The sequence below is a fragment of the Mustela nigripes genome, chromosome 12 (assembly GCF_022355385.1).
Source record: "Mustela nigripes isolate SB6536 chromosome 12, MUSNIG.SB6536, whole genome shotgun sequence".
NCBI lineage: Eukaryota > Metazoa > Chordata > Mammalia > Carnivora > Mustelidae > Mustela > Mustela nigripes.
The window spans coordinates 87931027-87957756 of record NC_081568.1 but is presented as its reverse complement, the minus strand read 5'-3'; the positions used below and the strand labels follow the sequence as shown (position 1 = coordinate 87957756).

At 38.5% G+C, this 26730-nt stretch overlaps 1 protein-coding gene across 3 annotated transcripts in view; it reads left to right on the top strand.

Moving 5' to 3' along the window:
- LOC132028660 (cAMP-specific 3',5'-cyclic phosphodiesterase 4D) overlaps positions 1-26730 on the top strand; it is a 558688-nt gene that overhangs the window by 349660 nt on the left and 182298 nt on the right. For all 3 annotated transcript variants that reach the window (XM_059417915.1, XM_059417914.1, XM_059417916.1), the window contains exons 3-5: positions 1080-1116; positions 7596-7669; positions 11812-11861. In XM_059417915.1, coding sequence (XP_059273898.1) covers positions 1080-1116; positions 7596-7669; positions 11812-11861 — 161 coding nt within the window. The remainder of the gene's footprint in view (positions 1-1079; positions 1117-7595; positions 7670-11811; positions 11862-26730) is intronic.

The following is a 26730-nucleotide window of genomic DNA, read 5'->3' as shown; positions in this document are numbered from 1 at the left end:
CATTTCCTGCTTTTTATTTTGCACACTTTGAATTTCAAGATCTCTGTGTAATTTGATGATGGCCGTAACGAATGGTCTAATCATTGGTAACGATCCGTGTACTGACGTCACCCATATGCTGCTTGTGTTAAAACATATTTCATGGGTGGTGTTTGAGATCGTTCAGTCCTTTCCAGAATTGTTCATGACCGAGTGCACAGTTCAGTTGCAATGCTCTCAGTCATGTCCAGGAAGCTTTCTGTGTAGAGTAATTACATTCATTTTTGATGAAAGAGCTTCAGCTAGCCAGATCATAAAATACCCCATGGAGATTTTGGAAATGTTTCTCACGAGTCACCCATGCTAAGAAATACCACGAAAGAACTCTGGGCCCCAGTTCCTCTCTTTCCCCCAAGTAGAATGTTGCACAACCTTCCTTGCCTTTCCTGGTTTCTCTGAGACACGTCATGCTGACACCTTGCCCCTGTATCCCAGGCTTGGTGTGGCCAGTGTTGCTGCAGCAACAGCACACACCGGGTAACATTGCCCTATTAGCTACAGCAGCGGGACGTGAGTCAGTTGAAAAGTTTTGCAGGGTTTTTATTAGTGTATGATGCAGTCCCGTGTCCTCTGCAGCTGCTAGCCTGTCCAAACTCACACACCGTGATGCGGAACACTCGATGCTCATCACCTTCAAATGTTAGATGGTCCAGGGGCCTCTCACTGAGGCCCCTGCTGTTGCTAGATCCTTCCACAGCATCTCTTACTAATGCCTACGATAAGAAGCCACGAGTAAAACTCGGGACATGCAGCTGGGACTCTGTTTCTACTGTTGTATATCCTGTGCACGTAATAAGTAACAGTGACCTTGCTTGATGATCAAGAAGCCCCTTTTAGCCCAGGCAGATGGACAATGGTTAACATCCCCGAAGACAGTTTTTCAACCCACTGGCTGGCAATAACATGTGTTGAAGAATAAGGATGGAATTACTGTAATTCTCTATGGAAATTTATGATAGTGCAATTTATTATTTAGTACTGATCAAAAGTGGTCACAGAGTTATCATAATTTTTAACATGAGATTTGGTTTGTTTTTCAGACATGGAGATGACTTGATTGTGACTCCATTTGCTCAGGTAAGCATGGTTTGGTGAATGGGCAGGTTTCTCACAGATGTGGAAATTTAATTTAGGGGATTAGTTCTGGTTCTTAATTTCATTTTAAGTCAGATGCAAATGCAAATAAAAATTCTGTGGTTCATTTAAGTAATTCAAAGGCAATGCTAGAGAATGTGACCTTAACCATATTGGACTGTTTCCTATAAACCCATAGACCCAAAGAATGTCTTTGCTTCAGATTATAAATCACCTAAGTGATAAATTTAAATGCGACCATATTTCCTTAACTAATATAAACACTGGAAGCAGAGGGCTATATTGTGGGTTAAATTACATTTAGTATAATTAAATACATGATTAGGGCTTGAAATTTAATATTTCAGTTCACCTTGATGCTTTATTTACTCCTTTTTTATGTGTCATTTGTACAGATTTAAGTTTATCTTAATTTGTTCCTTTTAGACATACAAATCATGAAAATACCTTAACCACATAACATAAGTTCTAGAAGGTGATAAAACAAACTAAAGCATTTAGAGTATGTATAAAATGGTTGATAGGCAGATAGTCTTTATATAGGCCAGTGCGTTGGCACCCTAGCTGCACATTAGAATCACCTAGAAGGCTGTTTATCCCAGGCCATATCCCTGATCAATGGAATTCAAACATTTGTGGGTTGGATCCAAGCACCTGTACTTTTTAAAGGACCAGTATTTATCCAGGCAAAGTTGAGAGACATTGGTATAAGTAAATGGGAACAGGACGGGATATTACTGATTTAACTGGGGTATAAAACAGGCTTAAAGCCAATACTAACTCTAAAAAGAAATGTTGAATATTAGGTTACAAGTGATCCAGACAGATTATAAAAATGGCAATCAAGGCTAACCATAGTCATAATCAAAACTAGTTCTAGTGCCTCAGGTAGCTCATTTAACTTCTCTACAACTTCTTTTTTCAACTGGTAAAATTAGATGACTTGGCCTGGATAAAGGTAGATGTCAGTTCAAACCTTATCTCTTCCTCTTGCTCAGTGAATGGCCTTGGGCAAGTCACTGAACTTTTTCAAGCCTGGTTTACCCCTCTCCTAAATGAAAGTCCCAAGAGAAACTACTTCATAAGGTTTATAAGATCTTAAAATAATACCAAACTTGTGAAATGCTCGGCACAATTTCTAGAAAACAACATGGATTTTAAGTGTTGTAATTAGTTAAGAGCTGTTTCATCTCAAAAATGTTATAATAGGTTGTTTTTTATATACATACTGGCAGTGTTTGGATAATAGGACTGTGTATAATTCTTCGCCTTTTTCAAATTTCCTGAAATTTTGTGATTGCTATAATTCAGAACAAAACCCTAATGAATCCATAAATAACACACCATGTAAGAGTGATTTTTTTCATTACTGTAGGCAATTAGAGATAGAATATGACCACCATATCTTTTAGAAGTTACTGTTTTGTTTGCTTAAGATTTTGCTGGAAATCATAAATTCTTTCTAGAACCTATATTTCTATGTTCAGAAACATTTACAACTCCTCAAAGTTCTAATCACATTTTAGGATAACAAGATCACACAAATTTAGAGATTTTTTTTAATTGATTACTATTGAGGATCCATAATTTTATTTCTAAGAACTGAGAGCCGGGTGAACAGTTAAAATCAGGAAAAATAACACAAGTAACCATCACCAAACATAAAAAAATCATTCCAACTACAGTTTATTCAGGTAGTTATTTTTACTTCTAAGTAAAATCTCTAGATATTGTTATAAGAAAAATATATATATACATGTATCTAAATATACAGTAAAAAATGAAAAAAACTGCATGATACTTATCTCTTACTTAAGGTATTATTTCTTAAGTGATAATAAATATTTTATTTGATAGATTGTTTCTCTAATAAATAGATTAATAAATTTTATTTTGTCCTTACCATCAATGGTCTTAAATTTGTAGGAAATCTAGTCTTTTATATTTTTATCTGCCTCTGCCTCTACTTCTGTTCTTTCTTTCTCTAAAATAAATTTTTAAAATGTATTTTTAAAAAGACAAACTTCTTTCAGAATAGAATTTTTTTCCATAAAAAAGTTTAGAAAAAAATAAAAGGAAAAGGAAGAAAATGAAAATTTCTCATAATTGCAACTCCCCAAATAACTAGTATTGACATTTTGAATCCCTCCCTGGTTTTTTTTGTTGTTGTTGTTGTTGTTGTTGTTGTTGTTTTTTAAGCCTAGTTGTGGTTTCCTATAAAGCTAAGAGAAGAGAATCTTGTTATTAGAGAATTTAGAAAGACATCCAATTTGATGGACAGGGCTGAGCCCTAACCCATCCAGGATAGATGTCATCTTCAGAAACGGTCTTACAACCCTGCTTCAGGTCGTGTTCCCATGTCTCCGACACTGTCAGGGTAAGAAATTCTTGCTGGTGTTTAACCCACACCATTTGCCACTTTCAACTTCATATGTTTCCCCCATAAGCTCAGAATCCTTTTGGTCCTCAAAAAAGTGACATTTTTGTAGAGGTGATTTAGTTCCATTTTGAAATAGTTTGTTTTTGTTGAAATCTTCTGGTGTGGGGATTTCCTTAGGCACCAAGGCTAGATGTAGAGAGGAATCCCAGTGCCATGCCAGGTCATGCTGCCGCACAATTGGCCTTTTACTCCTAAAAATATAGGAACAGTTTGGCCAGAGCTCATTAGGGGGATTCAGGAATACCAACAGGTCTCAACACTGGTGAAATGCCGGAGACTCTGCTTTGCAATTAGTTGCCTCTGGCCACACCCACCCAAATATGTGATATGACTACCTTGTGAAACTATAAGTCACTTAAAATTCTCATCTTGAAGTACTGACTGTTAAAACAAGTGGAATATCTGACCAAGGAAGAGACAGAAAATACCCAACTATTTTCTTGGATCCCTGGAGAAGCCTCATGTTATTCAAACTAAGGAGATAGGCCTGATTTAAGTCTACAGGGTAAGAACATATAAGTCATTTTAACATTAATCAAAATACAGCGTCTGGGATAATTTTGTAAAAAAATGTACTAGCCTTTAACACTATAGAACACTATTATTCCATTTGGTAATAGAACATTGCCAGTATTTTTTAAATACCTGCCCCATTTCACCTAGCAGCAGCCACCTTGTGGCCGGCGGCAGCTCAATCTCCTGGTTCATGCAGCCACCAGGCGCCCCCTGCTGGAAGCTGGTTACCACATTTCAGTTGCTTCTGTTCGTTTCTCCTTGGATCTTTCATTAAAATAAATGACAGCTAGCATCGTCTGCTAATCAAAGTACTTTTTAGATTGAACTAAATGAAATAATCAGTATTCAACCTTTGTTTACATACAAGAAGAGCAATTTCATACAGTTTAACCAAAACATAACTTGGAAAGGTTTCTATCAAAATGACCTTTCTATCTTCTAAGTAATCATAATTTGACTCAATTTTTTGGTTGTTGTTGTTTGTTTGTTTTGTTTTTGTTTTTCTGGACTAAAACTGAGACTAGGAATTCTTCCTCTTTCTCCTCTCCCCCAGCGCCAGTGGCAACTCTTGGTCTGTGTTTTAGCACCATCTAGTGACCTGAAGTGTATTTGTAATGAAAAACAATTCTCAAAATTCTTTGTTTACTCTTTAAGTAGGGGTTTTTAAAGAGAATGTTGTTGCCACATCTTGTTTGTTGACAGCAGTCTCCTCTTTAAATCTTTTCGAGTAATGGTTACTATAGAAGCATACATTGCGTTTAGGCTCTATGTTCAGTTGTTTAACTTTTCAATGAAGCCAACTTTGTTCTGTTATTTTCGGTAAATCTTATTGGCTGATAAATTTTAAAGTATTTAAGAAAATCTGAGATGTGTGTATGTGTAAAGAACATTTAATCCTTGTCCCGAGCCAGTACATGACCCATCTCTGCCAGTTTTCCATAGCACCATCATGATTTCTTTCTTAAAGTGTATATATTTCTCATCATTTCAAGTGCATTTTTTACCTTGACTGATTACACTTTTGCTTGGAGTGGCCAAAGAGAAAGAAATAGCCTTAATTTTCTAACCATTGAGCTGTATAATGGAAAGCCTCAAGGTTCTTTTTGGTTAGCAAGTATTTAAGAGTGGAGAAAAGTATAGGAATTTTAAAGCCCTGACTACAGTTCTTAAGAGGTTGAATTCAAGGGGAGTGAGAACTGCCCTACGGCAAAAGAAAAGAATAATTAAATCCTGACTCAAGGGCTTGAGTAAAACTGCTTCCAGTTCTCTCCCACAGCATATAGAACCAGATGCCTTACTCTGTAGTCTGCAAGACAAGTGAAAGCATGAAAGACGAAATCAGTGCTTTGGTGATGTAGCCACCTAGAATCAATCAACTAAATTTAGGGTAATGCTTTCCATAACATTTGTCTGGAACTTAAAAAAAAATTATTTTTACTTATTTATTTGAGAGAGAGAATGGGCATATCCGAACCAGGGTGGGTATAGGGGCCACGGTGATGGTGGCAGGCAGAGGGAGAGGATCCCAAGCTGGCTCTGTGCTGAGCTCAGAGCGCTTGGAGGGACTGCATCCCTCCACCCTGAGATCAGGACCTGAGCAGAAACCAAGAGTCAGATGCCTAACCAACTGAGCTACCCAGGTGCCTCTGGTCTGGAACTTTAATTTACACTTCTGCCATTATCATATGTGTGCCATAGTGCACGATCTAATCATCCTTAATATAAAACTTATAGAGTATTATTTGACTTTTACAAAAACAGTGGTGTACCACGTGAAAATATAGATTATGCAAAAGAAATACATCAAATCTAAATTAAAAACTGAAATAAAGTAATCTGATTTAATATTTTATTATAACAGAGTCAGAAAACAATTATGGTATAACTTTCATGAACTAATGTTTCCTTTATCAGATTTATTTCTGCACCATTCAAGATTTCATACCTTATGAAAGACAGCATGCTCTGATGTCAACAGTTGGCTATTTGAATACTCCGTCATAGGCAGCGTGACCTTCCAGAGCAATGAGTTGTTTATATGTGATAATGAGCTAGGCTTTTCCAGTGCCTGAGTTAATCATGGTTGGCACCTTAGGAAGCACCATTAACTCGTTCAGGAGATAATGATGGAGGTCACCATCCTAGGGTGCAAACAGCATTCCAGTGATGTATAAGAAATAAGGTCAGTTTCAGAAATGTCTGAGACATTTTTGTCTTAGAAAAACATTTAGGCTGCCTTCAGTCTAAGTCAGGGCCAGATGAAAACATTCTGGGTATAATTCTGGAACACTGGAGCAATTATAAATTTGCATTCCTCACTCCCCCTTTTTTTAAACCAATTATAGGCATGCACCAGATCATTAATCAGATGGCATGTTGCCATAATGGGCTAATGTTCATTGAGTGTTTTCTGTTTGCCAGGCACGTCTTGGCACTTATCATTTCAGATCATCTTCACAACAACCCTCAGAGATAGCTATCCTTATCTCGGGTTATAGAAAAGGCAACCTAGGCACACAGAGATTATGTGACTTGTCTAAGTTCACACAGCGAATACATAACAAAGTCAGGTAGTCTGGGTTGTTATGTAATACCTAATGGGACATTTGAAATCTATGTTTTAGTGCAACTTCAACATTGTCATTGTCACCCAGATTAATTATAGCCTCAATATAGACTCCAACCTGGGGGGAGACTTGCCCATTTTAGTGGAAAGGGAGGCAAGAAAAGCCTTTGTAAATTTTCTCTCCTAGTCTTACTTCCAATTCTTTTGCCACCTTCTATTTGCACTAGAATTAGAAAAAGGACCTTCAGAAGTAGGGGAACATATTGGTCCTGCCTTATGTGTATGGGTGTGTTGTGTCTATGTATTCACTTATTCAGCACATTGATTTTAGTATCTTCTATGGGTTCACCTCTGTGCACATCAGGGTGGTCCTGTTTTATGTGAAAATGCATCCCTAAGAATCTTATAGTTAATGATTCAAATAACCTCAACAAAGAAAATAATTTCTTTTTATTAGATAGATAGCCATGTAGCAAAGGTGAAAAAAATTTTAAATTCACCTAGCTTTCTGTTTTGGGAAGTCTGACATTCTTGGTCGATGTTTGAGGAGAATTTGTTGATATATATTTATAATTTTAACCCTTAAAGTAAGAGTTTATTATTATTTTATATTGTACTATTTAAAATTTGCACTAAATGTAACAATGCTCTATGTATATTGCCTGGGAATATTGTGATAACTGTTGCTTCTGTCACCGTAGTCATAGACAATGAGGAGAAATGTCTGGAAAATCTTTGCAATCAGGCCTTCCTAGATTTCAAATAGATAGATGTAAACTTCACTAAGGGCTAGAAGATTCTTCAGTGGTATATGAAACTAGGTTGAAAGTATTATCAGGTTTTCACTTAACAGACTATTTTTTAAATCACCGAGCCATTTTAAATTGCACTAAAAATGGCTGTACTCCAAGTAGCTTAAAGAATCCCTTTTTGTTGTAGGTCTTGGCCAGCCTGCGAACTGTACGAAACAACTTTGCTGCATTAACTAATTTGCAAGATCGAGCACCTAGCAAGTAAGTTATCCTTTCCCCAGGACTTCTTGCTGAACTTTTAAACGGTGTTTTCTCAGTTTGATTGAACTCAGGGCAATATATTAGATTTCTCTGAGTTGTTGCCATGTTGTCTAACCATTTACACTAAGTCATAAGATGTCCTGTTAATTTTCTATAAATACTTTGTAGTGATGGTTCTAATATCAGAAATGAAGTAGTATGAGAAATAAATATGGTGATTGCATCTGTCAGAAATCATCTGGCATAATCAGCCCTCTGCCCAGTTATTTACACTCAGGGTAACTTTATAGTTTTGGCTTACTTCATAAATTAACCAAGGACAAAGAATCTTATCAAGACTTAAAGTCAATCCAAAGTCATCCTCTTAATTCTAAGACAATTACTTGGAGAAACATCATCATACCAAAGATCTTTAATTCTCCTGCTATTACTGAATCTTAGATCAAGAGTGTCCTGGAGTAATTAATAAAATTGTGATTTTTATCATAACAGAGGAAGCAGTTGAAAGAAGGAAAGTTGAGATGGGAATTGAGTATTATTAGGGAACGCTAATAAAAGCAAAAAATCTAAAAAGAGAAAAGAATTTCCTATGATTAAGTGGAAAACGAATTATTTAAATGCTCCTTATTTTGGCAATCTATTGTTAATAATAAACAAAAAGTTACTAAAACATCAACTCCACAAAGAATTTCCAAAAGAAAATTAAAAAAAATTTTTTTAATCAATAGTAAGAGGACAGTGAATAGAAATTTATTTGGAATTAAAACTTATCTAAGTGTATAAAAGAATATGAAAAATCTGAACCTTCTTATTATTATCCCATAATAATGCAATTGACCTCCCCAATTCACATTTTCCATGATTAAAAAGAGCTTTGACCATTATTCTGCTTTTCCTGTGATAGAAAAGGTTTCTAAAAAGTTGATATAAAAGCCACTATGCAAATAATTCAAATGGGACCCAGAAGCTTCAGTCACTTGTCATTTTTTCCAGGTAATGAACTTTTGCAGTCCCGTTTCCTCAGTTTCAACATTTCTCACCTTCTTCTCTCCACCCCAAACCCCACCCATTGGAGTAACTATAATTCATTCTTTAAGTCGCATATTAAATATAATTTATTTGGGACCGTCATCCCTGACTGACATCCAACATACACTCATTTCCACAGGTCCCAAACTTGATGGTATGCCTTTACATCTCTGTCCGATAATATCCTTCACACCGCTCCTATGTTAACATAGATCCCTCTGTGCTCCACATGCCTACTTACTTGTCCAAGTGCACCTTAAGAACGTCCGTCCGCAGTGAGCCTCACATGTGTAGCCCGGGTGCCTAGCATAATACCCAGCACAGAGAAATCACTCTGCATGTGCTTGTTCGCTAAAAGAGCGAACTGATAATGTAGCACGTGGAATTGGAGGGTGCACTTGAGGTACTTGTTCATTACCAAACATGTCTTCTGTGCTCCATGGCCATAAAATACCACCCTGACCTCAACAGCCTTGTGGGGCTTTTGGCATTTGGTAACTTGTAGGTAAGGTCACCTCCTCTTTAGAAAGTCTCAGCCTCACAGGAGGCATGAGATTACTGGTGTCACTCCCAAACTTTTCAGTCCCAAATATCCAGGAAATTCAGTCAAGACCTTTAAAAGGCAAACAGGAAACTGTATAATGCCTTTACACTTCTTTCAGACATGGTCACGTGGGTGTCAGCATCTAAACCTGTGGTAGGCAAGTAGTTGACCAGACAGGTGTGAAGGCATCACCCTGGCCTTCTGTCTCTGAAGAGATGACTTACAGCCCATTCCTTGTAAAACAACAGTTTTCAACTGATTTACAAGGACAAGACAGATTTTAGAGGGAAAAGACCAGCTAGAGGAGGATAGAAACCCCTAGTTTATGCCTAAATTTGACTTACAGTATGCCCAGTGACATCTAACCAAAACATAGTAGCTGATAGACTTAAGTAAAGGCCTTTGTGGTCTCTCTTTGTGTTAATGCAGATTTGTACCTCCTTTACTGATTCAAATCAAACCAACCTCTTCAGGTATCAGAATAGTAGGATTTAGTCTACACACAGTTAAACTCTGCTGTGCTCAGTGACAGTGAAATGGTCATAACTCTGGGCCATCACATGATGACCATGAGGGGATCAGAATTTTCCCTGCTGGATACTTATAGTGCCACTAAAACGTTTCCAAGCTGACACATGGATTTTACGGAAGGCATGTGCTACCTTGCACAATCCACCCTTTTTGTTTGCTCCAGGAAAGGAGTCCATTCAGGAAGAATGCAAGCAAAGCCTAGCACCCGTGGGTACTCAAATGTGGATTGCTGACTTTGCTAGCCTACTATTGGATCCTGTCACCTTCCTCTTTCATGCCTTTGAGATTTTCAATTCCAGAATGAGTTCTGGTTTGTTCTTCACAAAATCATTTATCAAATGATTAATATTTTCTGCTTGTCATTGCATGTTGAAATATCAGGTCCCCAGGTTGACATTAAGAGGAGATAACAAACAATAAGTCAATAATTTGGTTTTCCAAAATAGTAGAAAAGTTTAGGACTGTTCATTTGATACTGTTTTCAGATAAAATGTTTCCTAAATTGTCACAGAGCAAGACCTAAATTAAGCTATAAACTATTTAAATAATATACTCTCAGCAAGATAACTATATTATATAGAGATCAGATCTATTTTAGAGTAGCAATTTAAAGCATTAACCTTCCTGTTTTATGAAGCATTAATCAAGTTTCAAATTTCCTTTTCTCATTCACTAATAAAAACTAAAATAATTTCATAATCGACTTTGATGCATTTCCAGTCAAACATAAAAACTTCAGTCCCAACTGACATCAATACACTTAAGAGCAATAAGACAGAGCCAGATACTGACTGGAACCAAGGCAGTGAGAATTTACAAAATACTAGATTGCATTTCCCAGTCAAGAGATTTGTCATCTCAGAAGAATAGGTGTGAACACGGCTTTGCAGGGACCTGACATTTGCACAGATGTGTGGCTGTTAGTCCAGTTTCCCCAAAAACATCCTAAAAGTAAAACAGTATAGCAGAGCGCTGGCTCTGGAATCCCACTGCTTTTGTTCACATCTCAGCTCTCTTGCTCTGAACAAGTGATTCAACTTCCCAAGCTTTATTTTCCTCACTGGTAAAATTTGAAACAGTGAGTTTACTTACCTTAAGCTTTCTTTTGAGGATCAAAGTAGAATATCCATTTTAAGAGTTCACTTAGCACACTGTCTGACACACAGTAAGTGTTTAGTAAGTGCTGGGTAAGTGTAAAAGATCACTGTGCAATATTTTAAAGCTTCCAATTGTAAGGAACAACTTTCTAAAGTTGCATTTCATAAGTTATATTCTTTTCAATATAATTTATTAAGCATTGATTGAATACTGGATACATTGCTCTGGGCTCTGTAGAGAATGTTAGTTTTATAGCAGGGGCTTTTTTGGTCAAGGGGTTTATAATCACCTTGTGAAACTTGGCAAACATCTGAAAACTTAGAGAACACAAGATAGAATCTTTTAAGTACCTTTAGTTTATAGTATTTCTAAAGCCTCTGTAGCATCTATTTGGACAAAGCATTAATATACCACTCTATCAAATGCATCGGAGGTGGTTCTCAGTGTGAGGAAAGAGAAAGGAAAGGGTTTCAATGACTTCTTTAATTGTAATACAGTTTACAAGGAGTCATTCACTTCTGAGAATTTGTGCCAAAAATAAAAGTTTCTCACCACCATAATTGGGAAATGACTTGTAGATTGACTTTTTTGGATTCACCGAGTCTGTGTTTGCTCTGTAAGCCCTGGTTTAAGGGAACCCAGTCGGTCAGTAGAAACGTCCTCTTCTGTCATGTCCCTTTGACATTTACTTCAGCTTTATTTCCCCAGAAGTCGATCACTGTGAGATTTAACTGTTTTCTTCTTTGACGTGTATGATCTGAACTGTAGAGCAAAGGGTGCCTGGGAACTTAAGTAGCTAGTTTGAAAGAAGTCTTCTTTTGGATGTCCTAGCTTGAAAATAATTCTTTAAATTAAAATGACATATGTGAAATGACTCAGAGAGTCCTCCAGTTAACATGCACCACGTATTTACAGCTTCGTATTTTTCTCTCTCTGTCAGAAGATCACCCATGTGCAACCAACCATCCATCAACAAAGCCACCATAACAGGTAAGGAAGATCTAGTAGCTTACTCTTATTACATCTAGAAAAAAACCCTACCTTCCAAGGTTCAGCATAACACTAGCACCAATTTTATATTGCAATTCTATAATTTTAAAGAAATTGATCCTTTTTCTCTCTATTATCATTTGTCTCATTGAGCCCAAAAGCTGTCCCTTTAAAGCTATTACTTAGGAAATCTTTACTGATGTGCCGTTTTTAAAAACCATTTAAGTCTGTGCTTGTGCTAAGTTTAACATTGCTCTGGGCATTTGTGTTTTAAGAGATAGTGTTACGTTCCAAATGTTGACTGTGTTGTTTCCAGGCTTATGCTACCAGCATGATATTAACGTGTGGTAGTTTGGTTTAATGAAAGTGAAAGTATAAATAAAAGGGACCTTCCTTGTTAATTGACATCCCAGTTGTGTGTAAGAAGGAACCCCATTCCAATAGTTCTGATTGGGACTCGGAATTGAGAAGAACTTTACTTTGAGAGGGGAGAGAAGAAGTAATTATACAACATAGCAAAGTTCAGTGAGATCAAAAGAACAGATGTTTGGAGAAGAGGAGGGGAAGGGAGGACGACGATGGACATAAAGAGGAAAAAAAAAAAAATTTGTCCTGATTCCTATTAGTCTGTTTTGGACACAGGACTTGACCTCAACAGAACCAAAAACAGAACAAATGATCTCATTTTGCTGAACCTGAAACCAAATTGAACTCATTTAATCATTTCTTGAAACCCCAATTGATTCATTAAAATAACTGCCTGGGAAAGCAAACCTATGTTTTCTAGAATTAATACCAGAAGAAAATTAACATAGTCTCCAAATTAGACCAATACTTCATTTGATTCAAGTGCCTTCCTTGGACTCCAATTCAGAATATTCCGAGAGCGCCTCATTAAGTTATTAGTGAGAAAACTTTGCTTGAAAGTTAACTTCACTGTCCAGGTCAGCACTTTTCCTCTGGTCTCCTTTGTGGTCACTACCTCAGAGTTGATTCTGGAATAGTTGGTAATGTAGTTCTTTTTGTAGCGTCTCTTGAGTGGGATTTTGTACTTCAATGAATATTAAATTGTTGATTCTCTTTCCCGTGGTTATCTTTCAAGACCTTATTGGTAATGATTTTCCACTGTCATTTCATGGTGTATGCCTGGTCCACCAGTTTTCTTCTTTATCATTGGTTGAGAGATGGATAATAACCGAAGCTCCTATATATCAGAATAAGTTCTTTGACTAACAAATTTCTTTGCAGAAAGCCAAATTCAGGTCAATGAGCCTAGTCTACACTGAGATAGGGCTGTAGAAGTGAATGGCTTTGTCTCCGTACACTTGACTTTTATGTTGAGGATCAAGCAGGCCAATCTTTGTAGGCAGACAGCTGGATATTCTAGTGTGAGAGACTGCATGCAAGCTCGTCCCCAGCCCTGCTCTGGCCCTAGATCTGACCCCTGATGAGGAGGGGCCATCCTCCCACCCCTGCTATTTTTGCCATAGGCAGGACTCTGACATTGTGGTTTGAGCAGAATGTGGTGCTTTTGTAGTTTGAGGTCACATAGGAGCCAGCCCCCCAGGAGCATCCTCCCCGAAGAGCAGCTGCAGGTCCCAGTGGAGATGGTTGTGTCCATCAAGAAGTGGTGGGTGGTCAGCGCTCGAGGCAGCTGTCCAGCCACCCTGGCAGATGCCTGGAAGTGATTAAATGGAGAGTAATTGCACTCCAAGGGCAGACTTTGTCTTAAACACACGTTAGAGACCCTCTAGAAGCTCCCAGAAATGTTCACATAGTATTGAGGCCCAGGAACAATACCAGAGGGAACTGAAATCTGGGAATTAAGGTTAACATGGCCTCATTTGTACCCACAAGCTTCTGACCTGGGGCCTAGGGACAATGGGGCTACAGAAATATCTTACCTAGGAAGGGAAGCTAATTAAGTGTCATTAACTGCTTCGTGCAGCTGTGTTCACCACAAAGCACACCAGGAAATTAGCTAGAAAATTGAAGTCTTTTTCCTTGCCCCAGCCTAGTGAACCTAGGTGCAAAAGTGGAATGGAAGGTACAGTGATGAAGGCAGGAAGAGGGAAAGATTCCTTTCTCTGAGCACATTCTGGGAAAGTGGGCCCTTAAAAACATAAACTTCGACAGAAGTAAAAGGTGAGACACACAGAAAAGTGAATTCCCTCCCTCAGCACCTGACTGTTCAGGTCCTACCTGCCATGTTCACTCCCCCTATTGTTGGAACCCCACTACACCTCTATGGCAGTCCTGAGAAGGGTAGGGAAGAGTGTTAAAAAGAGTCAGTGGGGGGGCACCTGGGTGGCTCAATGGGTTAAAACCTCTGCCTTCAGCTCAGGTCATGATCCCAGGGTCCTGGGATCAAGCCTCACATCAGAGTCTCTGCTTAGCGGGGAGCCTGCTTCTCCTCACCCCTCCCTGCCTGCCTCTCTGCCTACTTATGATCTCTGCCTGTCAAATAAATAAATAAATATTTAATAAATAAATAAATAAAAATTAAAAATAAAAAAGAGTCAGTGGGGCATCCCATACGATGAACTGACCTTCTTCAATATTTTGTTGAGGATCTAGAGGAAAAGTATAGCACATGGCAAAGCCCATGAGGGGGTCCAAAAGGCTGCTGTGGAGACAGCTCCAAGGGTCCCTGGGGGGCAACCCTGTAGAACATCACTGACAGAAGTCCCTGGAATTGTGCAGCGTGGATGCTCTACCTATCTAGAATTCAAATCGTGCTCTACCATGATGGCTGCTTGGCCGTGGGCAGGCCACATACCTTTATCTGCCTTAGTTTCCTGATTTATAAATGGGTTATCATATGTCATACAGTTATTGCCAAATTAAATGAGTTCACATGTAGATTCTCTTAGCATAGTGCTTCACAGGGTAAGCACTCAGTGCATCATTTCCTCTATCACTTTGCCCTTGTCTGTATTCTCTTGATGTAGAACTAGGGATGACGTAAAGAATAGGGCAGAGAGATGAAAAAAGGAAAGAATGAGAGAAAGGTTGCAGGGGAGCTGCAAATACGGAGCTCCCCACAAATGGTCAAAAGGGACATACTAACTCGGTGCCTGTCAAAAACGGGCCCTCCCAGTGCTCCCAGTGCGCTCTCTCCCTCTCCTCACTGCCACAGATATCGGTGCTTTTGTGATCTGGGCAGGAAAGTGTGGTTCAGAATCATTTTCAAAATTAAAGAACTTACATTGGAGTCATAGCTCTTTGAAGAAAAATAGTGAACTCTCTTTAACTTTTCCATAAATCAACTGATTTTTTTTTTTAAAAGAAGAGGTAAGAACTTTGATGGTCTATGTATGTCATGCTGTGTTTTCTAAAGTTTTCTTCCATAGAACTTAGAATACCCTTTTCCCTTTTGAGGTTATTCCAATTAATATGTTTTAAAGCTAGGAGAGCTTGATTTAGTATCTTTAGAATTAACGCATTTAAATCACTTGGCAGGTTTTTTTCCATACCTAATAGGTAAATACATAGTTCTAAAATGATCTCACCATTTTTTTTTCAAAGAAAGTTTCCAGATGTACATTTATAAAATAGTCTTAATACTAAATAGCTGTTTTGTTCTTTATTATGATGTAACAGAAACAGGGTGTGTAGCATCTGGAGCTGGAGTGCAAAGCTTATCTCCCTCATTTGAAGAATGGGGCCGTGATTAGCTAGCTCTCAGTGCTGTGGAAGAAACTCAGGGAGATAAGTTAGACAAACACCAGAAGTCAGCAGGTTATAAGTAACTCACCAAGTGCGTCTTCCTACAACACTGATCCATGCTTGGCATTTTTGATGTTGTTCTTAAAGCTAATTTGAAAACAGAGCATAGAGGAGGAAGACAGTGATGCCGTGTCAGCTTCTCTGGAACATTTCATTTATATTGTTTTTAAATAGTAACAACAGAACATTTTTAGGAATCCTTCTATTACTTAGAGGAAGACTCACCTGCATAGATCCTTGAGGGGCAATAAAGAATAGAACTCAAGAGTATGTTGAAACATGAGGGGGCAGCAAAGTGTCAGGGATCCCCAAGCCATCACCAGATCATGCTATTCTGTATTGGGTCAGGAGTACAGCCATGTCTCTTTGGACATAATTAGTCCTTTTGAACATTTTGTTTTCAAACAGTGTTAACTCAGGAAAAGTCATCTCTTAAAACCTTGTCATGTCTGTACAATATCAATTTTTACTATGTTTCTAATTTCCATATTTTCAATTGTCTTATTTAATCATTTTCAAGTTAAGGATTTTCAAATGTGAATGTTACTCAGGGAAATTTTATTTAAGCTGCTCTGTTGTAAAGATAAGAAAACTGAGGGGTGCCTGGGTGGCTCAATTGGTTATGCATCTGACTCTTGATTTTGGCTCAGGTCATGAGCTCAGGGTCATGAGATCCAGCCCTACAGTGGGCTCTGTGCTCAGCATGGAGTCTGCTTCAGGTTCTCTCTCCCTCTCCCTCTGCCCCTCCCACTCATTCTCTCTCTCTTAAATAAAGATGAGAAAACTGCGAACTTGTAAGAGCAAATGATACTTAGACATAGATCCAAGAATGAATATTACTGAGGGCAGGGGCCTTCTTTCACCCCTGTAAAATTATCCGTCTTAGTAGGGTAGCCTTCAGACCCAACACAGAAGTGTATATCTGGGAAAAGTAAAAGAAGAATTAAAGGATATTATTGTGATGATGATATTATTCTGAGCGATAGAGAGAGTATTGTATTTCTTGTATATAAACTTGAAAATTAGAAAATATCATGTTCCATCTTCTCACTGGAGAGGTTTTTATATTTATAGCTGTTTTGATTATCTTTACTGACTATAACTTATAGGCCATTAGGTAAGTAGAGCTTGGGTGGTCTAAGGTAAAAGACTTGCGATTTTAGAAAATATAAGCTTTTCTCTCCAAGCAATAAATATATTTGCTCTCCTTTTACCTCTAAGGTTGACACAGTGACAAGCATAAAACAGAATGGGTTTTAGTCCAAAAACTTTATGGTGAACGTCTCCACTCTACTTCATATTTTCTCATCTTGAATATTCACAGCTCCTGAAAAAAAAAATGAGTGTGTTCTGGATAAAATTTAGACAGTTGGTAAGTAGAGGATTTAAAAAGTAAATTATCCAAATAGTACTAACCAGTCAAAACACAATGAGAAGAAACTTATCCTTGTACATTTATTGTTCTTCTAAAGCACAAAACTGTTGCTAAAGTCCCAACAACCCGGGGAAAGTAACAAAGATATTTAACTGGAACAATTATTGCGCTATTATCTGGACCAATCACTTAATGTTCTGAGCTTATTAAAGAAAAGAAACCAAGAAACTATTTTATGGTAATAATAATGATACCAAGTACTTAGGTCCTTTTAAGTCTGTTTGTGTGTGTGTATGTGTGTGTGAGAAAGAGAGAGAGAGAGAAACAGTAGCATTTATAATACAAAAAGAAATCTATGTACTGTAACAGATAATAATTGAAAGCAAGATATGAAGAAGAAAGCAAAAGAGGTATAGGGGAGCAAGGCTCAAGGAGACATTGAGCTAAAATGTGTGATAGGGCAGTGTGCTTGGAGGAACAGGAGGATGGAGCTGGTCCATAGAAGTCCTCATCAAGTATCAGCCACTGCTTCATCATGTAGTTCCTTTCCCCCCACTTTTTTTTTTAATAAAAGCAGATTGTAACAAGACTCTAATAATAGCCGAAAATGAGAGCTCAGTTCACTTTTTTAGGAATGTGATTGAAAAATGCTGAGTACATGTGGTTTAGTAGCTTGAATGAAAAATTGATGAAGATTGTGGTATGTGAGTGTTTGTATATTGACCATTTAGGAAGTTTTTTGCTTATTTTACTTTTACATTTATTATATCTAATGACTACTGAGTGCTTAAGTTCTTTTTAAGTCAGGGGTGCCTGGGGGGCTCAGTCAGTTAAGCATTTGACTCTTGATTTCAGTTCAGGTCATGATCTTGGGGTTGTGAGATTGAGCCCTATGTCGGGCTCTCTGTACTTGGTGCAGAGTCTGCTTGTCCCTCTCCCTCTGCTCCTACTCCTGCTCACACACACTCTCTCTCTCTCACACAAATAAATAAATAAAGTCCTTTTAAAATAAATAAATAATTCATTTTAAGTCAAAGAAGTTTACTTTTCAAAAATTAAAAGACTTTACTGCAAAAAGCATCAAACTAAAAGATTTGCTTAAATGCATGGAATATGACTATGACTGTTACAATATTTTAAAGGTGTAAAAGTCTTCTTTCTTTCTTTTTTTTTAAAATATTTTATTTATTTATTTGATAGACAGAAATCACAAGTTGGCAGAGAGGCAGGCAGAGAGAGAGAGAAAGGGAAGCAGGCTCCCTACTGAGCAGAGAGCCCGACTCGGGGCTCGATCCCAGACCCTGGGATCATGACCTGAGGTGAAGGCAGAGGCTTTAACCCACTGAGCCACCCAGGCACCCCTGCTTTCTTTCTTATAAGCTAACTTACTTTGCCTTTCTTTAGCCTTATATACATTAATAGAATATATATATATACACACATACATGCATACATACATACATACACAGAAAAATGTCTGACACAGTGACTTTTCAACCAGGAATTAATTGACATCATACTTGGTTTTTTAAACAGTGAAAACAAATGCATAATCATGGGAAAAATAATTAATTGAATCTCTATTGCCTGAATATCTGCTCTGAGTATTTTGTTATAACTTTAAATGGCATAGTTAAATGAGATTACATATTCATTTAGTTAGTACAATAAAGACATTATGAGTCAAACCATATAGGTCGAAACTCTAGCTTTACTCAAATTAGCTGCATAATTGTGGTCAATTGACAGAAGTTCTCTAAGCATTTATTTTCTCATCAGTAAATCCTAAGTCAGTGATTGATTCCCAGAATGTATTCAACAAGTGGTAGGTACTGTAAATGCTGTAATTTTTTAATTATTACTATTAGCCAGTGGTGGACAAATATTTTCTGTGCGCCTTCTATATGGCCTGCAATAAGGTAGGGGTTGGAGATCAAGAGATGAGTAAAATGTGACTGCTGGCATCAAGGAATTCACAGTCAAGGGGAGAAGAAATCACGAATAACTATGTGCAAGTGAAGGGCCATGACTGAAGCAACTTCAAATACATGTACTATACATGTACTGCTATGGAAGGCTTCCTGCTGAGCTTTGAAGAACATAGAGTTATGCCTATAGTTAGGGGACAGTCACTTGAGCCCAGGGGACCAGCAGAAGTAAGGCGTGGAAACATGGAATGCCTGTCAGATCAGGAGACTGCAGACAATAAAGGACAAAGAGTCAAAAGTGTATGGACCAACCAAATTGGAGGCTGCAGGAGAAGATTAGGGCAGTAGTGTGAAGATTATTAGAAGCCAGTGTTCATGGTGGACTTTATTCTATAGGACAAGCAAAAATCATCAATCATGTCTGTGCAGAGAAGCAAGTATGTATCTTAGAATGACAATGTTGGGAGCAGTAAAGAGAACAGACTGGAAAAGGGACTCCTGGATGGCCCAGTTCATTAAGCATCCGATTCTTGATTTTGGCTCCAGTCTTGATCTCAGGATTGTGAGATCAGGCCCCATATCCACCCCATGCAGAACCTGCTCAAAATTCTCTTCCTCTTCCTCTCCCTCTACCCTTTCCCTCACCCCCCACCAAAAAAAAAAAAAAAACCCCAACCCACAAAAAAAAAAAAAAAAAAAAAAAAAAAAAAAAGACAGAAAGAAAAGAAAAAAAAAGAAAGAAATGAAATGAAATGGAAACATGGAAAAACAGAGAACAGAGACAGCACCTTACTAATAGGAGGCTGTCATTCGTCAAGTACATGCTAAAGATAATGCAGCTCTGAACTCAGATTGTTGCTGTGGCCAGTGAAGATGAGGGGATGGAGCCACAGCTCTTTCCAGAGACCAACTGGAGAAGAATTGGCAGTTGAATAACTTGAGGAGTGATGAGAAAAGACAGGAAAGTTTAATCATATATATAGATGTTCATCACAGCACATGTATATATCCATCAAAGATGGAAAACAATCCCAGATGCTAAATAATATAGGAATTCTATTTAGGTATAAAAAAATCCTATAATAAAAAGGGTTTTAAGTGATTTATTAGAAAATTTTAGTCATGTAAAAATACTTCTACATTAAAGAATACATGATAAAGTGCTAAATGGGCATTAAGCACACATTTAACACATTTTAATCACATATAACAGATTAAGACATTTCTTAGCTGTTGACTAGTAAGAAGCAAAGGCAGATAGCTTTACACAGAAGCTAGTGACAAACATGCAAGTATTTCTCAGGTCTCAGTTGACTGTTTGCCTCTCCCCACCTGGAAAAGGTACCAATGAGAAGCTGCGTAATGATATTTCAGTATTAGGGAGCCACAGTGAAGAATTAACTGTATTTTCAAATAACAATATCCCTGAATAGGACAGTACTGTGTCTGTTGATATTGAGCTTGTGACACCTGTGGCAAGACTGTCCCATTATCTTGCCAGTGATTAGCAAAACTACCACCAAAGATAGGATCTGAATGTCACCCAAGTTCCCTGTAGCCATTATCCCTTCCTCACTGCCCTAAGTTTGAAAAGGACAGTATTTCCCAAAGCCACCTGACCACATCACCAGTGGATGGTGGAAAACAAACATCAAAGCACGAATTTCCAGACAGTCCACAACAGTCTTTGGGATAAGGTTCACGACCTTTATTATTAATGAGTGCTCCCAGGTAGATCATTGAACCAGCCAAATTTGGGGTCATAATGGAATACTGATTGATGCAGGTGAGAGTGCCCACGTATAACGTTGCCATGGGGTTGCTCATAATTTGCTGTAAAATCACTGTCTTTCTGGAAAGAGAGTTAGTGACACCCACACCCCCATATAACAATGCAGTCTAGGATAAATAAGATACTATGTGTGAAGTGCTGTGTGATTAGGAAGGAAAGACAAGGTGATATTATTATCAGTGCAAACCACGTCATCATGGTCGTCATCACTGGGCTGTCATCGCTGTTATCTCTCGAAATGTATACAAGATTTTAATAGTTCAGCTTGCTCTTCTAGAAGAAAAGGAAGGATCAAGTCCATGTTTGTGTATGCGGGTGGGAGCAGGTTTGGGAAATGTTATGTTTAGTAACTGTATCCTTTTTGTCTTCTTAGACACAGTACCAAGTTTCCTTTAAAAAAAAAAACAACTAAAGAAAGAACAAAAGCTGCATTCTTAAGTTGCTCCCTTTACCCACAAAGTGCTTCCCACCCATGTATGCCTTAGAGAATATTTTAGGCCTACTCAGAAACGCATTACTGTGGTGGGGCAAAGTAATGAAAATTCCTTTGAGTCTAACTTCCCAAATTTTACTGGTTAAACACTGAATTGTTTGAGTCCATGAATCAATGGGGAGCTCACTTCTAGCAGCCTTCTTTCACCATCTCAGAAAATGTTTTTTAAAAATCCATTGGATATATCATGACTACTAATATTAATAAAAGGTAACATTTTCTGACATTTAATATGTACTAAAGACTTTACATGCATAATATCCTTTAAATCTTATGAGAATCCAATAAACAGCTACAAATGACAAAGTATAGGTTATAGCTGACTCAAAGCATGTCCTTAAGGTTTCTCTTCTTAAGATTTATTGACATGTGCACAAAAAAACCCACATTTGCCTCTCCCCTAGGAGAGTTATTCCCTGGGAATTTCTTTTCTTCTTCTTCTTTTTTTATTTTTTAAGGGAGAGCAGAAAATGAATTTATATGATCCTTTTACTGAATGGGTATGAGTGGAGAGTAGGGCAAGAGGATGGCTAAGGTCTATGGATACAGAGAAACCTTTGGGAAACCTGAAGAAAGTGACATAAGCTAAGGGAAGGATTCCTGCCGGGGATATAGAATTCCTCGATAATTCCTTAATTCCCACAGTCCTCTTCCTGACTCCTCTGAAGTTCCTATTTTGGTGAGAGTACCCAGGGCAGGAATTTTCATAGGGAAAATGCTGCATGGGCTGTGGGAGAAGTGCCTCAGATGGAGCATGCCAGAAGTTTGGGGGCAGGAGCGCCTGGGTGGCAAAGTTGAATGAAGCATCTGATTATTGGCTTCAGCTCAGGTTAGTATCTCAGGGTCCTGGGATTGAACCCCACACTGGGCTCCATGCACTGGGCATGGGGTCTGCTTGGGGTTCTCTCTCCCTCGCCCTATGCCTCTCCCACTCTCTGTCTTCCTAAGATAAACAAATCTCTAAAAAATTTTAAATAGAATGTTGGGAGTAAGACAGTGCTTGGAAGTCGGCACTCCCCTTGCTTCTAGGACCACTCACTATTAACCCCTGAAACAGCAGTTTCTACAGAGTGATAAGATTCGTGCTCTCTTTCTTTTAGATTCAGTGTAGGCTCTTCATACCCATTATCATTTTCTTGGCTTCTTTTTCTAGCCATGAAATTCCTTAACCCCCTCCTCCCCCAGATGCGCTTCCTCTAGATATTTTAATAATTAAATATCCAGTGCTTTTTAGTGTATTATCTCTCCTTTTTGTGTGGTTCTTACCCAGCACGGTGGGCACTCTGGAAGTACATGTAGTTCTCTGTATTTTCACGCCCGGTAATAGAAATGGGTGCTTATTCTTCCTTCTTTCTGCTATGTCCGATATTTGCATGCTGCACACTGAGCTGTCCACGTGGAGAACCTCATTTCTGTGTGCCCTCCTGGCTTTGCTCTTTCCCTCTCTGTTTCTGAGATGTGAAAGACTGTGTAGGCTCTGAGGACCCAGTCAGGCATAAAATACGTCCACTGAGCTTTAGAATCACCCTCCTAGAGGTTCTCAGAACTGAAAAAGATAAAATGTGCACTGTTGATTGATGAAGAGCATTCAGTTAAAAGAAAACAGAGGGCTTATAAATGAGTCAGTAGCTAAACAAGGGAGGAAGAAATGAGTCAGGATGAGAGGTCTTTTCTCTAGAGAACCAGGAATCTGTCTACGTTGTTATTTAGCTCAGACTAGAAAGGGTCTGGGGACCCAGTGCATGAACTTCGGGAAGACTTTGCAGCACGAGAAAGTAGAAGACAGAGCAGTAAAAGAAGAAATGTTGCCCACGTCAGTAGGGAAGGGAACAAAAAAAGGCCCTGGAACTGAGAGTTGGAAGGTGAGGGGCAGACGTGGGATTCTGAGATGCCTCATGTCCGTGACTATGTGCCTAGGCTCTTTAACTAGAATTGTTCACCTAGAAATAGACCTAGGTTTTCTCTTCCAGCCGGTTTTTATTTTGGAAAAAATTCCAAACTCTTGTAAGTTTTGTTTGCTCATTTGATATACAAGTCAGAACCTGGAGGAGAGAAAGCGGGAGGTTGGGGTTTCATGGCTGGCTCTCCTGCTCACTCACTTTGTGATCTTAGACAACTTACTCTATACTCTGAGTCTTTTCTGTTAAAGTGTGGTGAATAACTATAATAATACCTTTCTGATTTTAAGGATTACAAAAGGTAATGTGTAGAAAATTTGGCACAGTGTCTGGCAATAATGAATGTTAGCTTCTACTGAAAAGGTAGGCAGTATGACTATCCATAGACACTATTACCCTATTCACGTTGATCCTCAAAGTAGTTATCTTTGTAAGCTGTACCATTTTTAGCCCAACTGCCCCTGCTGAGAGCATTTGGAAATGGTTTTAGAAAGGCACGTGGGTGGCTCAGTTGATTAAGCATCTGTATTCGGCTTGGGTCCTGATTCCAGTGTCCTGGGAAGGAGTCTCGCTTCCGGGCTCCCCGCTCAGCAGGGAGCCTGCTTCTCCCTCTCCCTCTGTCTGCTGCTCCCTCTGTTTGTGTTTCTCTCTTTCTCGCAAATAAATTGATAAAATCTTTAAAAATAGAGAGAGAAAAAGTGGTTTTACATATAATTCATTTCATAGACTGTATTAGGAAAAGGCCACCTGATTGGTTTACTGTCATGCTTCACTTTTGATCAGAAATATTATTTCAAACATGACTACCAACCCTAGTCAGTAAATAGCATGTCAGAATATCCTGGACCAGGATAATTCTAGAAATGAATCCATTCCAAGGGATAAGACATTTTTGAGGCATTTGAAAGAAATACGGCATGGACTCCAAAGGGAGACATTCCCAAGACAGTGTCCTTGAACTGTAGAGTGATGGCAACATACAGAATAAGCATATAGATAGGTTTTTCCAGGGGATACTTTGAAAGAGTTAGTTTCATCTGAAATCTTGTCCTTTTGTGACGGGAAAGCAATGATCTTTAGAAGTGTTCTTGCCTCTTCAGTCATACCTTGCAGTCTGTCTTTCTAAAGATCTTCCCAAGCCTGCTCCATTCACTGGAAACTGCTCAAAGTCCTGGAGACAAAGGAGAGGCTGGCGTGTCCCAGCCCACTGGCTTAGAGAGGGAACCAAGCCCTCATCATTTCAACAGAAAGGGCAGCAGAGAAAATCACCATGACATTTTGGCACACAGTATCTCTGAGTCTATCACATTATCACTGGGAACTTAACCATGCTTCAGTATCCTCCTTTTTGAGGATTCATACAATTCTCTCCTAGGCTGGCTTCTCCCTCCCCTCAGGTGATGGTGGATCAGCAGTGATCCTTTGGTTGCAGGGTAAAAACCAACTCTGCTAACTTACATAAAATAAAGACTAGTAAAATGAAATTCAGTCTACTTAAGTAAAATAAAATATTGGAATAATTTCCAATTCCTGGATATTAGTGGGCAGGATGGTGGATCAGGGTTAAAGGAAACAATTCATCTTGAGAGTGCTAGAGAGGCACAAATAGAGGGAAATTCTCATGGCAGGAGCAACGCAGTGAGCCTCCTGCAACTGTTTTTAGTTTCTTTGTTCATCTGTGGCATGTAAAATGCCAGGAGAGGGTCTCATTGGTCGAGTTTGGGCCTCTGGTCTTGGCTACAGGAGAACAAGGCATCTGGCTGTTCTTCTAGACTATGTATTATACTGTAGTACTAAGAGCATAAATTATGTGGCCAGATTATGTGGATTTATATCTCAGCTATGCTGCTTACAGATGTTTCTCCTCAAACACTTCATTTAACCCTTCAGAGCCTCAAGTGCCTCGTTTTTGAAGTGGGCATAGTAATAGTAATTATCTCATAAGGAGCTCATGAAATTTGAGATGATATTTATAAAAACCCCAGCACAATGCATTGCACATAGGAAGCACTTGGTCATTATGGGCTATGCTGCTATTAAAATTATCAGTGGAGACACCAAATAATTTTTTGAAGTGAAGTAAGGTACCATTAAAAAGGGGAAATGAATATTGGTATTTCAAAAATTATTATTGATTATAGATAAGAAAGTTGGCCCAACACACTTTACTTTGCTATATTTCTCAGCAAGCTGCTCTTTATGATATTAAGTTTCTAGAAATGTGTTCTTTAACGTATCCCTGAGAAAAGTGATTTGACTGCCTGATCATTTGATTGACACACATTGATTGATACTTCCTTTGTGCTTAGTTCTGCATAGGGTCACATAATCTGTGGCTCCTGTTTTGCTTACCAGGAATGAAAGTGAGGAATAATTTGCATTGCTATAATCTTTAATAGTAATCTGAATGGACTGTGGTCTAATAAGTCAGCACCTAGTTAAGTTTACTTTAAGGGATACAGAATAATAGAGAGGGTTTATTATTAAGCCTTTCAACTTTCTAAGAAGAACATGTAAGTAGAGCCCCAGTACATGGATGAATTGGGTTTCCGAGTTTATTTGAAGGTCATTGTTTGAACTTTAATTATGGATAATCACACAGTGACATTCATCAGAGTCCCTCTTAGAAATGGCCTATACCCCATCCCAGGAAAGTAAAGGTTTCCAAGGAGAAAAAAAAAAAAATCTGGAGAACTTGAATTATACTAGAAAAGGCATTTCAGTCCATCAGAGGCATGAAATGGACTTAAATCTCTGAAGACAAATGGAAGCTCACTGTAGAGCACTACACAGAGCACTCATCGGGAATGTCAGTGTTATGGTGAGGAGGAGAGCACAGCACCAGGCCATGGGGAGCTACACTGAGGACCACACATTGTGACAGAACCAGTCAGACAGAACCTCACTGCCCTCACAGGTACTTCCTACACAGCCACTAAGGCATGAATCTCTTGACTGGATGCTTCCATGTGACCCCCAAACTCTGACAGTGCTTCTGAAGCCAACCCACTCTGGCCTCTGTGTCTAAACCTGCCATCTTCTGTCCTAAGCCCTGACTCCAGACCTGACTAACTTTGGCCCAAAACCCAACCTCACCATGCCATATACTCAACACTAGGAAGGCATTTTGACTGGATACTGAAAGTAGAAGACCTTTAGGGTTACTTTTTTTTGAAAGGTATGTATCTTTTTCTGGGGGAAGAGCTTGGCACGGTAGAGCTGGGGCAGGGAAAAGGGCCAGCGTGTGGCTCTGGATTTATTCCGTCAATAGAGAGAAGCCTGCCTATGCCACTTGTTAGCCATTTCAATTTAAGCAACTTACTTGTCATCTGTACAATGTGGATCAATAACCAACCTATCTCAGAGAATTATTGTTAGGATTAAATGAAATGAATAAGCACCAAGCCTAGTATCTGGCACAGAGTGGGACTAAAAAAGAAATTCTAATTCTTGAACAAAACTTTTTTTTCTTGAGTGTACAGTGAGTTTCAGAGGTAAATGAATCATCTTTACAATTAGAAGATTGACATAAAGAAAAAGGAAGTAAATAACCAAATTTCTCTTGAAATTATTTTCCTTTACTAACTTGTCTTCTTTTGTCTGTGTTCATACAAACTAGCTATGCCTGCAAAAATGTTTCCATGGCCAGTTCTT